Raw genomic sequence first — 14,040 nt, 5'->3', positions numbered from 1 at the left:
CACTTTGCCTTATTTGTTGATCTGGAGATATTTTTTAAATGGCAAAGATGAAACGCAAAAAGTTGAAATGAATGCATTGAATTATTAGCTGTTAGAGTCATCTAACCCCATCTCTATTTATTCAGAGGTAGAAATGAGTCCTAAGAAAAACAGATGATTAGTCAATGTTATAGGACAACTTTGTAGCAGGTAATGGAGAAATCAGGTCTTTTTACTCCAATCTTGCATAGTTTCATAATGCCATCGTTTGTTCAGAGCCAAAGAGAAAAACATTGAAGCAGTCAAAATAGGAATGCATTTCTTCCGATCCTAAGACTACTCTATGTGTTAGAAAATTGGCTAGCCACTCCTTGAGTACCAAGACTAAATCAAGCCACAAGTTCCCTTAATTTTAAAAGGAGCAAAGGATTTTACATCATTTGTGAACTTAAAAGGCCTTAAAGTTAAGTTGGATTTGCACTATCTAGCCAATCTTGCAAACCTTTCACTAAGTTAGAAGTACAAAGCTGATAAATGAGCACATGAAAAAAACAATGTAATTCAAAATCCTCTCATTTGGCTGATGTCTACATCAGTATCTGTCCCTGACTTTAAGCATGTAGACTAGTCCCAGTGCTGACTAGATTCCAAACTAATGACACTCTTATGGTATGGTCTCCAGCTGGGTTGAAAACTATTGACCTTTGAAACTTCTATTTTGTTACATTAATGTGAAAGCAGAAGTTTGGAATAGTAGTATCTTCTACTTTGTCACATACTCATTAGATTATCGCTTTTGCAGGAAAACATTGCCCATCACCACCACTGGCAACTTTAGGGTAATTATTAAAATGTTCTTGATAACTTCCCATGGGTGGAGTAGATAGAGTACCAATGTGGAAAATATGTTGTCCCATTTCTCAAGGATCTTGTAAAGTACTAATAGACAGGATCATGTGTAGCAGATTTTAACCTATGAGTTACATTTCCTTATCCTATCCCTACCCTGAACATATAGAGTGGCTTCTTCCCTCCGGGTACAGAGTAAAGTGTTTAAGAATGAAACTAGATCCTATGGGTTTAATCCCCAGTTGGGTGCCATGGTAACCATTAAACTTGGGCAGGTTATTTAATTTTTTTATACCTCAGTTTCCTCATTTGTAAAATAGGGATAATAATAATATTAGGTTGAACCACATGAGATTAGTATTTTGAAACTCAGCATGAGTTGAATATGGTTTAATTGAATATATAGCCTCCTAGCTTCTTATAGAGATTAATAAATGTGAGCACTTAGAACAACAGTGTTAGCACAGAGCTAGCATTCAGTGAATGTTGGCTATTATACAAATCCTATCTACTCTTTGGAGGAAGAACTCTAATATTTACTCTCCAGAGTAAATGGAGATGTCTAACCCAGTCATGTGGCAATAACTCATGTAGTATATGGTGACACTTCTTTTTCTTTAATCATTTTTACATTTATTTTCACTGCAGTGACATCAAAACTTCCTTAAAATGTTCTGCACTGTGTTTCTTCATATTGAAAAGAGTCTTCAGCCTTTCCAGTTACTACCACAATTTGTTCTGGTTAGGACCAGTTACAAACCATTTCCCCACATTCAAAAAAGTGTGTATTACGTACATGGGCATATGTGTGCATGCATGCTTGCATGTGCATGCTCACGGAGACTGAATTACAATATTAGTGGCAGCTGTGCTGAGAGTCAAAAAATGACTTCAGTCTCAGATATCAAGTCATCAGTTAAAACACCAATTTGGGGAAACTGATTGGATTTAATGTTTCTGAAACCCAGGTCATTAGCCTCCAAAGTTTATGTAAGAACTTAATATGGGAGATTCTGCATTTGGCTTGAGTAGTAAATTATGTTGATATGTCAATAAAAATTGGACTGGGGGAAAAATTATATATGCTTACCTGCTATTTCTTGAAACCCTTTTTAAGTAATTTTATTATTGCAATTAAAATGCTAATGTATGTAGTGTTTAATTCATTTTTATGCCTCTATTTTAATTTAAAATTTACTTTGGACTGTTTCATGTTCATGCTTATGTTCTCATATATTATCATTAGCATAATTTATACAAATTATTTTTTCATATCTGGAAATACAATAAGCACATATTACTGAAGCAATATAAATGTTAATTTATATTATTAAAATATGGACTATTGAGTCCAATATTGGATATTTTAATAAACAACTAATTATTTCAACTTATTTTATCTGAAAGCATGTCTTACAAGTTACTAAAGGATTATTCTTTTCAGGAAGTGTGCAAAGAAATGATGTATAATTTAACATTAGTCTTTTAGGAGGAAAGAAAGAGCTTTAATTTCCTTCTTGGTGTTCTATACTTAATATCATAGGGAAATTAAAATTTATTTAAAATTACTACTGTTATACAATATTCATTAAACATTCATCAAGTAATATTAACAGTGTCAAGTGATAAATTATCTTTTATAAACGGTGGCAGGACTTTGACCTTTTTCCAAAGTGCTGTGCCAGTTTCTATATTTGTGGAAGCTAATGCCACTGACTTTGCTTATCTACATAAGGTTGCATAAACCTGTTGGCTCCACTCTTATCTGTTAGGAATCACAGTCAAAAGTACTGGTAAGAAAGTTCTCAGCTGTAATCCATAAAAAGCATGAAGTCCCTAGAAAACATCCCTTAAAAATTAAGAGTAAAATGAATGCATGTGTATATGTATAGATGTGTATATACATCTGTATATTTGTACACACTATACACACATTTTATATGTATATGTTTTTAATGTTTGTTTATTTATTGTTAATAAATATTGTTATTTATTGTTAATGTTGTTTATATATATGCATATACACATTTTATATATATATATATATATATATATACATATATATGTATATATATATATATATATGAAAGAAATAAATTTTCTGGACTATTTTAGACCATTTTAAATGCCAGTTTCAGGGTGCTCTTTTAGAACTGAAGATATCATACAGTCCCAGCTTTGCTTTATGAATGAGATAACTATGGGATGATTTTCTGATCTTTTTTTTAAATTAAGCAACTTAATAGTTTTAAAAGGTGCTTGTATATAGGTAATAACTTTCCCAATTTGCTGTTAGTCAATTAAATGAAGAAAGTAGTCTTCAGTGAGTTTCAGCGGCAAACAAAACTGACTGGTACTAAAATTATTCTTTATTTGTAAAATAACAGCTTTACCCTAAATGACTTGGCTCTTTGGGTTTACACATAATTCAGAGATTTGACTCCGACTGTATTTCAAACAGATATATATTCCAACCTTACTTTTAGAACAGTTTTGTAAACTAAAGAAAAAAGAAATACCCTGTATAAAGAAAGAACAAGTCCCAGCATCTTTATAGGACTAAAGTTGATAAGATCAACATGACTATATGGAAATCTGAGAGCAAAACCAGGCTTAGTTTTAAATGTATCACAGATTCTGACCATTGGAGAGGTTCTGGTGATTAGTTTTAGGCTATAGATTTGTGGCAGGCATACAATATAAACTATCATTTAATATTTTTGGATACTCATTCTTCCTTAAATCTGTTTTGTTCCTCTTCCTCCTTCTAGGGTCTAGATCCATACCATCCCCTTTTGTCTTGTACAAGATTGGACAGATAACTCTTATGTCAAAAACAAGAAGAGAAAGCACTCTATTTCTTTGTTGCATACCTCTCTTTATTACCCTACCCTACTGAATTTATATTTTCAAGAACATTAGTAACCATGTCCTAATAATTTTTTCCTGAATTTTCATCTGCCTCAGAGCATTTTCTCTTTCTTTGAGCACTAGCCTTATATTAACCTCCAAAGTAATTACACTCTTCTGTTTTTATTTCTTCATTCATAAAATCATTTTTTTTGTTTTTATACCTCTGAATTATGTATAAAACCTATAGTAATCTCTCTGCTTTTTTTTTTGTCTTGACGTTCAAGCCATCTAGATAGCAAATAGATTGTTTAGTTTTATCTGTAATCTCTAGATCAATGATCAAATCAATCTGAGTACTGACCTTTGAAATACTGATGTTCACGTCAAAACACTCATAAAACCTCTTTTATTCTCCTAAGATATACATCTCTCCCAATAATTCAACTGGACATCTTGAAGTGTTTTTACCCTCCCTCCTAATTTAGTTCCATATCCAAACTGCCATTACGCTCCATCACCCATTTTTTTCTATGTACTCCACTACACTAGCCCAGAGTGCCTTTGTTACATAATGTGCAGATTGTGCAAAGATCTTCCTAAAAGGGAATCTTAAATTCTCCTTGAAAATGGCCATGTCCTGCATAATTTTTCCTTGTTTTCCTGTTTTTTGTTTAAACTCTTTTTTTTAATGTTTATTTATTTTGAGAGAGAGAGAGCAAGTGTGTGAGTGGGGAAGGTCAGAGAAAGAGTAAGAGAGAGGATCCCAAGCAGGCTTTGCACTGTTAGTGTAGAACCCAATGTGGGGCTCAAACTCATGAACTGTGAGATGATGATCAGAGCTGAAATCACAAGTTGGATGCTTAACCGACTGTGCCACCCACGTGCCCCCTGTTCTCTTGTTTTTGGTCTCTCCAACTCTTTTTATTGTAGGATCATACTGCACAAGACTGTGTATCATCTAGTCTCTGCCTTCAGATTGTCTAGGTTTGGGAACTGACTCCTTTTGGCCACATGAGTTGGCAAGTAGATTTAAGGTCTTGTGACTAAAGTGGGTACAATAAGAGGATCTCATAGATATCTGCAAAGATTAAATGAACTAGTGTATATGAAGCTCTTCACAGCACTAAATAAATGGAAGCCATGTGATATGAATCGTTAAATGCAGGTTTTCTTATCTCTTACACCTACCAGGAAAGATCCACCAACCACTACTGCCTGTCACATGGCCAATTAAATATTCTTCTTCCTGATGTTCAAAGCTTCATATATTTTACCCCATGTTGTTTTTCTAATCATCTCTTTTGTAGATCCCATATTTTGGGCACAGTTGATATGTTCTTCCTTCCCTTTTTACAGCACTTAGTTGCATTTCATACCTTTTCCTATAATATTCTTCAGCCCTCTGATGCCTTTATTACAGCCCTCTTTTGAACTTCCAAAATCTTATCCTTTTTGAAAATCCAACAGTTTCATCTTTCGGAAGTGATCAAATGTTTTGAGACTTCTCTTTCTAAATAGCAAATTCCCATATAATACCCTAGTTTCATGGTTCTTTATGTTTTGGTATACTATGCTTTCCCCTGGTTAAATTTTATATTGTTGAAGTAAAAAAATTATTTTACTCTCTGTCACTATATAAAAGTAAATTTTTTGACATCTCAAAACTCTTATTTCCTCATGAACAACTATTATGAAGTTAGAGATATACATTAGACAGTTAAAATAGATGTTAGCTCTTTGCACATGATTGAACAGAAAAACTATCTGTACTAATACTGTTGAATGAAGAAGAAAAAGATAAGTGAACAATATTCAACTACTGGACACCATTTGTGTGTTGGAAAAAAACAGTCTAAAATGCTGTGTAGTAGGAGATTATTGGGAATTTCCATTCTGGAGACTTTTCCAGAAGATAAATTATAGCCTGAGTGTTAGTACAGATACTGTATCTGTTCTTTCTCCACAGAAGGCCCAGAAGGGAAGCAGAATTTATAGAATAGCAAGAGCGCTGTGCAATGGAGCTCCAACTCACATGGTTACATAAGCTCCACCTCACCAGCATCTGCCTGTCTCTTTTGAACTGTATCATGAATAATAGCAAGAAAACTGGACATTCCAAGGGAGGGGATGACATTCAATTTCTATCTATATTTATATTTATGTATATATAAATAATATATAAACATAATAAACATATATAATATATAAATCTATATTATTTACATATAATATATATTATATATATGCATATATATATAATATATATATATATATAAATAAATATCTATATGCATCTTCTCCCTTTATCTGGCTTCTCAACCCAAGCACAGCCCCCCACATCCTGCCTGGAGTTTTCCTGTAAACTGAAGGTATGTGGACCCATGTCATCTTTGTCAAATGCTAAGCAAGTAGAGCTGGGGAGAGGCAGAGGGAGGTGGGGCAGAGGATCAAAAGCAGTCTCTGTGCTGACAGCGAAGAGCCTGATGTGGGGTTCAAACTCATGAACTATGAGATCATGACCTAAGCCAAAGACAGTCACCTAACCAACTGAGCCACCCAGGTGCCCCTACAATATATTTTTAAAGTTAAATGCATGGGGTTGAAGATTTACAACCTGTTAGCAAAAGATAAAAATGCCTATGTTATTATTGAGTAAATATATATATATATATATATATATATATATATATATACACATATATATATACACACACACACATACAGGCACACATATATACACACATATATGTGTGTATGTATGTGTATATATACGTATGTGTGTGTGTGTGTGTGTGTATATATTAATGTCTTAGTATCAAAGATAAGACAATAGGATGTTATTGAGGTAATGGTTCCTATCTATCTATCTATCTATCTATCTGTCTGTCTATCTATCTGTCTATCTGTCTCTTCCAGGGCATTGACATCTAAGCAGGCTGAGAGCTGAGGCCAGCACTCAGATAGGTTTTACTTGGGTAGGATTATGTGTAAAAAACCTGAGCATACTAGCCCTGGGGCAGGATACACACTCTCAAAGTTCACAGTTATCCCTGTTCTTATGTTATCTTGTTCTTGGAAAGTTCTTAGAGGCTTCACTTTTTTCTTTTCTTTTTTTTTTTTTTTTAAACCCTGTCTTCAAACTCCTGAAGCTGATTCAATTTGCCACCCACTGATTTAGGACTTCAGCAAATCTGCTTCTTATTCTAGTCTTCCTACTCTCTCTCAGTTCAAGTCGGTGAGTGTGAAGCACAATAGAAGGAAGGAAGGTGGAAGATGAACTCTACTTTGTTGTGCAAAGTCTGGCTATTGAACCGCTCTAGTTTTTGTTAAAACTACAGTCAACTCATTTCATTTATGCTGACATTTGTCCTACATAACATTTCCGGAAGTATTTTGGCAGAATCAGTATAAATGTTTATAAATAGGAATGTTTATAAAACAATATTATGTTATTACATATATTATAAAAAGCAACAGTTTACCAAATAAAAAAAAATTATACCAGCTTTACCAAAGATTCCTGTTTCATTATTAAACACAATTTTAAATTTATATATAATACACAAAATACACATACTTATTTCTCGTTCAGAAGCTCATCAATATAGTCCTTAGGCATAATGAAAAACAATTATTTCTACTAACTTGTACACTTCTAAACACCTTTGATGAGAATTTGGATATTATACTTAAGATAGTGATGCATTCATGTTAAAAGTACATTATGCTTTTAACATTTCTCAACTGTGTGAAGTTGTAATGGCTCATAATCACCTTTGTATTAAAGATACAAAGTTGCCAGTTACCAGGAAATACAAATGACAAGAAATGAATGACAAGAAGTATCCTTTAGAATACTTGTACCTTTTTGATTGTCCTCTCAATAAGCATGTCTCCGACTGGCATCAGAATGCCTCCAAACACGGCCAGGACTGCACCAATGACAGCACCAGCGATGAGCCCACAGTTTCGGTCACAGCCCATTTTCTTAATCAGGGGAGAAATTAAGGTTCAGCACCTGCTTCTTTCAAACTCCCAGGTCTGATTAGGTGGTTTCCAGAGGTCTGGTCCTAGCATTAGAAAGAGATCATAAAAAACAGAAGCTTAAATATCAGTACAAGAAGATCAAAGTACAAAGAAAACACAACTGAACAAGCATTTAGCCGGTTATGAATAAATAATTTTTGTTTGATGAAACTGACTTTCTAGGTTAGGTCCTCTCCTGTCTTGCTTTTCACTATTTACCAGTGGAAGAAATAAAGAACATTGTCATATAGAGTATTTCTTTAAAATTCCCCTTTTAAAATTTTCTTCCTATGGATGATTAACACTGAAATCTTATCTAAGGAGAACTTGCTTACTGTACTTTCTCCCTCATCTATCTACCCTCAGCCCAGGACACTTAGATGCATCTTTGCTCTTTATCTGGCTTCTCCACTCAAGCACAGCCACCCACATCTTGCCTGGAGTTCTCCTGCAAACTGGAGGTATCCTGACCCATGTCTTCTCTGTCCAATGCTAAACAAGTATGGTAATAGATGGTGTCTTTACTATACCTTATTCACAAGTATACAGCAAGATACAAATTTTATAGGAAATGATCTGAGGAGTCTCAGAAAGAATTAATTCTTCTAATCATTTGTAAGCTATCTGTTAAAACAAAACAAAACAAAAAAAAACACGGTTACATTGGGAAAATACATTGTCAGTAAATTAATACCAGAATATTGTCTAATAACACCAAAATTATAATCACTATTAAAAAAATCTTTCATGAATACTGAGCTCATGCTTGAATTTTTTTTATAGTGTTAAAAACAAATATTTTAAAGAATGTACTTTCAATTTCATTGTTAATAATTGGCTTTTGAATACACTAAAGGTGGGAAGAATTTAAAGAAAATACATAATGAATGTAAAGGATGTTTAATGACAGACATTTCTTTGTTACTGGTCTCACAGGGTTTTTTTGTTTTTGTTTTATTTTTACATATGAAACTGCAACATTATTTATTTTGTCATCATGAACATTTGATTCACACCAATTCGGTTAAAATCAACTAATTTGTGCCAGTGTGTATTTCCACTAGTCAGTCTTATTTTTGATATCTTTCTGTACAGTATGTGGCTATTTCATAAAGATTGAAAGGAAATGATTAATGAAACGAGTGGATTCTATTTTAACAAAGTTAATAAGAATTTATTACTTCTAGGATTTTAAAACACCTTCATATTTTGGTTGTAACAGTATTTTTTTTTTAAATGGGGCTGACCTGACGTTGATAAAGAGCCAAAATGTGCTTTGTAGCTTATAAACAAAAATTCTCTACTTTATTGCCCAAGGCCATGGAAAACATAAATGCCAACAGAATGGAGACTATAGATATATATAAAAAAAAAAGAGTCACATGCCAATTATTACTGTCAGCACTGTAAATGTAATAACAAAAATTCTACTTTGTTATGGTCTCAGATTTTCCCTCCACAGCTTTGTTCCAACAGAAGTGCCACTCTTAGGATATTCTTAGTACTTATTTCCACTGGAGGAACCATTTAGTTTTTCAGGAATATTGCTTACATCGCTAAGAAAATAAGGAAAATTAGACTTTTCCTCAATATTGTGAATATAAATGTTACAGAGTTTTCCCATGGCAATTTTATTTATTTCTCTTTACCCTTTCTTATCTTTGTGATCTCCCTTTACCGATGCCTTCTATCTAGGATACTTCCACTGTAAAGGAGGATAAACTGAATTCATTTACACCGAGGTTCTAGCAGCTAAGAAGTGTGAATAGTAGTAATATTACACGTTTTTTGTTTTTTCCCAATGTAAAAGGACTATCTATAAGCTGTCTAAACAAGTAATTTGGTTTTCCTATGGACTTCCATATCTCACTGAGCAAGTGGTGTTTGCTTTGTATTAATTGTTTGGGGATGGCATGTGAGGAACAGCTTTCCTTGCCCTCTGAAATCATGTAACATGCTACCCATCTGGGTGGTCTGTATACTATGGACAAATAGTCATATCCAAGGGAGCCAATTAAGTAATCATTGGCTGAATCATCATTTCAGACACCATCCTCTACGTCTCATTTCCAAGTTATACCTAAAGTAGCAATCAAGACAGGGATCTAATGTAGTGTAGTTAAGACCAGTAGACTAGTAGAGATTAAACCAAAAATTGATGTGCTACTACTCTCTTGCCAGATGACAATGGGCAAATCACTTCATCTCTTAGGACTTGAATTTCCTCATGTGTAAAATGAGATGCTAGGATGAGATCGGCAGTTTTTAATTTAAGTAGCTGAATCAGTTCTTCAGATTCTTACATGGAAGACCAACAGGCAGAGTGACTATGGAGTACAACAGTGGTGGCAACCCTGTGACCTTGAGTCCCAGCCTGGTCTACCTACTCCCACGTGACATACTCCTTTCTCTGAGGAAGCTCTATGAGAATCTCTGTAGAAATCTATGGCTTTGCAAAGCCAATTAAAAATTGGGAAAGGAAATCCCCAGAGTCAAATTGCAGTTTTCTTTATATGATATCATGAATCTATTTTTTTAATGTTTTTAAATGTTCATTTTTGAGACAGAGAGAGAGAGAGAGAGAGAGAGAGAGAGAGAGAGAGAGAATGAGCAGGGGGCGGGGGCAGAGAAAGAGACACAATCTGCAGCTGGCTCCAGGCTCTAAGCTGTCAGCACAGAGCCCAACGCAGGACTCGAACTCCCACCAGATCATCACCTGAACCAAAGTCAGACCTTTAACCAACTGAGCTACCCAGGAGCCCCTCATGAATCTATCTTTTAAAAGCAACTGAAGGGGCGCCTGGGTGGCTCAGTCGGTTGAGCGGCCGACTTCAGCTCAGGTCATGATCTCGCGGTCAGTGAGTTCGAGCCCCGCGTCGGGCTCTGTGCTGACAGCTCAGAGCCTGGAGCCTGTTTCAGATTCTGTGTCTCCCTCTCTCTGACCCTCCCCCGTTCATGCTTTGTCTCTCTCTGTCTCAAAAATAAATAAAAACGTTTAAAAAAAATTTAAAAAGCAACTGAAGGGGCATCTATGTGGCTCAGTTGGTTATGCGTCTGACTCTTGATTTCGGCTCAGGTCATGATCTCATGGTTTGTGAGATCAAGACCCTCGTTGGGCCCTGCACTGACAGCAAGGAGTGTGCTTAGGATTCTCACTCTCCCTCTGCCCCTTCTCCACTCATGCTTTCTCTTTTTCTCTCTCTCTAGTAAAATAAATAAAAACATAAAAGAAACAACTCAAGTATTAAATTTCCCTTTTGGAAAATTATTTTATGTTCTATATAAATATCACTAAAAAACTTCTATTAATGTCATTTGCAACTCTGACATATGGAAATAAAATGATTTAAAAATTACAATTCTATGGCTGCTAAAATATTTTGTGCATTTATCTGCCCTTTTCCAGATTAGGTGCCATAACCTAGTTGTGAATTGGATTTCTGCCAAAATTATTCTCCTTTATTCAAGTAGCCCATGTACGACAGAGGAAAGTTTCTGCAAGGGGCAAAGAGTCCCAAGAATGTCCACTGGAGGACTCAGGCAACAGCACATGTTGTCCAATACTTCCCTCTCTAAACCTGGAAACTCATGATTATGACTTCTGAGGACCCTGAGCCCCAGGCCTGTCAAGTAATGGTCATGCCTGGGTCCTACATAGGCTCTGTCTGCTTTAAACTTAAAACTGAAGTGATATAGTGTATCCATCCCACTGCTGTTGAGTCAAGCTCATCAGAAAAAAGAAGTATCCAGTAACTTATTCTGTTGAATCATGCCGTTAGATGGTTATTGGAATAACACTGGTCTGGATGATATATAAGCAAAGCTGTAAGTATTAATCTAACATCACTTCACACATGTACTAATAGTTTTGAGAGAGACTGTGTTTATGTACTTCTTTCAAATTTTTATTTGATTGACTCACTTTTGTTACTTTGTTGTAAGTTTCCAACTTTTCCCCCTAATAATACGTAAGATACGTGACATTACTTGGGTTCATTATCCTTCAGTGCCTTGAAACCATGAGTAATGAAGTATTGTTATTAAACTCCTCCCTTAGCTTTATGCTTCATATTATTAAATTTAGTTTTATTCACCTGAGGCAAAGGAGGGCCCAACACACTATGTAAGACACACGCTGACTACATAAGAAAGTTCAGGTTACAGCACATTCACCAGTTTTTCCACCCATGTTTATCTTCAGGGAAAAAAAAAAGTGTTGTTTGTCCCCATTCTCCTCTCAAATTTGGTAAGGCTTGTAAATCTGTGTCTTGTGAACTTGGTTTTCTTAATAACAAATTCCTTACATATTAAAATAGTAATTTATTTCACTTGCTAATTTTGGATTACATTTTATTATTTATTGTTATTTCTCCTTCATAGGAATAGACAAGACATCAAAATCTGCAATAATTTACTTCTTGTTTCAAGTAAATAAATTTAGAAAGCAAAGAATCATCACAGGCACAGTAAAGAAAAACCAATTGCTGAGACTTGTATAAAGCAGAGAAAAGAAAAAAAAGGCGTATTTTAAAATATCACTTATCACATACCTTTCTGGAGTCTAGAGGGAGATCACCTGTATCCTATCAGTTTATAGATTATAGATCCTATTCCTTTTGTAGAATTTGTGAGTCTATTTTATTCCCTTGGGTTATCTTTGAAAGAAGGAAAAAAGGGTACTTTTTTTTCTTTACTTTTTTGTTGTCAAATCAGTGGAGTGTTTCCAGAATGAATTTATGAGCATTATGTCTTTCCATTATGTTGGAAACCTGGTGGTGGAAACTGAGAGACTGAGCTATAATAAACCTTTCCAGTAAATAGGTCAGAAAATCAGATAAAATTCTTAGAGAATCTGTAATTCTTCCCATGTGTGATCAAAGCTGTATTCCTTGGGAAACTCCACCCAGAAAAGGCATGACCCAGAGGTAAATTTTCTGGGATGTAAACTGCAAAACTTGAAAAAGCTTCAGATTACAAGAGTATTTGTACCATAAATGAATGCCAGGGCTGGGATGACATTTTCTTACTGATGAGTGAGTACCTCAGATTTCTTATTCTATCCATGAACTTTCCCTCCACATTTTCTTAGAATTGAAAACCAGACCACACACTTCTGTTTTCAAGCACACACACATTACACTGTTCTTTTGATACACAGCCTTCTTTACCTAATAAATACAGTATCTGCCCACAGACCCCATTTTTGGAGTTGTGAGGGGTGATTAATTTAACAAGTTGTGTATAAATGATGAAAGTTAGCTTTCAAAATTAAATTCCTTTTCACTTTCTGGCCCTATACTGTAACTAGGTGTGTTTACAAAGCCATGGTTTCCTAGACATGAGTAAGATGCAGATTCAAATCCCAGCTATTTGTAATGGGTGTAAATCAATAATTTAAATCTGGTTGCATTTCATCATGTGGAAACAGAAGGCCGTTAGATCAGTACTTTATAAACTTCTGTTTAGAGACAGAATTCTTTACATGAAATTCCAATATATAAGCAGAAAACCTCTTCTGATAAAAGGGAGCAGGAACTCTGTGGCCCTTTCCCCTTCATATCACACTTCACTTGGGTTCTGAGTCATCCTCACAGAACTCAAGGGCTCTGCAGAAGACTCTTAAATACCTAGATGAGAAGTTCTCTCTTATCTTTTCTTATTGAAGTTACCACAGTCCTTTTTTATCATATTAGAATAGGTGTAGCTAAAAATTCACAATAGAAAAAAATTATAAACATCTATAATATGAAACAATAAGACACATCACTAAATTATACTTTTAAAACATTACAATTTAAAACTTGGTGGTATTCTTAAAAAATTAAAGCAGTAAGTATATTGTACTTCATGTATCATACTAAGGATCCTTCTAGAAACAAGCCTGTCTTTTGGAGTACTTGATTACAGGGATTACTATAGGTTTGAAATGATTCTCTTTGATTCATGTTGGTTTAAATAAGATTGTCTAGAGCACTTCTTGATCCTTGAAGCTCAGACAGGAATGCTTTTTTTTCCCACCCCAAATTATAGTATAAACAGTAAGATAGCATGTGATCTACAATAGTTCAGATTTTGGAATTTGAAGTCAAGTGATTTAGGTTCAATTTTGGGTCTTAATAGCATAGTTTCTCTGTGGCTTAATTTTCTCTAAAATGCTGTATCACTCAACAGATATGGTTGTAAGGGGCGCCTGGGTGGCTCAGTTTGTTAAGCATCTGACTTCGGCTCAGGTCATGATCTCACAGTTCGTGGGTTCGAGCCCCAAGTCAGGCTCTGTGCTGACAGCTCAGAGTCTGGAGCCTGTTTCAGATTCCGTGTCTCCCTGTCTCTCTG

At 34.9% G+C, this 14,040-nt stretch overlaps 1 protein-coding gene across 2 annotated transcripts in view; it reads right to left on the bottom strand.

The window, feature by feature from the left end:
• The window catches only part of CD36 (CD36 molecule), a 53,189-nt gene that overhangs the window by 22,404 nt on the left and 16,745 nt on the right, over window positions 1-14,040 (bottom strand). For both annotated transcript variants that reach the window (XM_007076785.3, XM_007076784.2), the window contains exons 2-3: window positions 8,238-8,331; window positions 7,546-7,751 (exon numbers count right to left, since the gene is read on the bottom strand). In XM_007076785.3, the coding sequence (XP_007076847.1) occupies window positions 7,546-7,665 (120 nt within the window). In that variant the 5' untranslated portion in view covers window positions 7,666-7,751; window positions 8,238-8,331. The remainder of the gene's footprint in view (window positions 1-7,545; window positions 7,752-8,237; window positions 8,332-14,040) is intronic.

The sequence above is a fragment of the Panthera tigris genome, chromosome A2 (assembly GCF_018350195.1).
Source record: "Panthera tigris isolate Pti1 chromosome A2, P.tigris_Pti1_mat1.1, whole genome shotgun sequence".
NCBI classification, from domain to species: Eukaryota; Metazoa; Chordata; class Mammalia; order Carnivora; family Felidae; genus Panthera; species Panthera tigris.
Note: the sequence above shows the minus strand (reverse complement) of the source record. Positions and strands in the feature narration are given on the sequence as shown.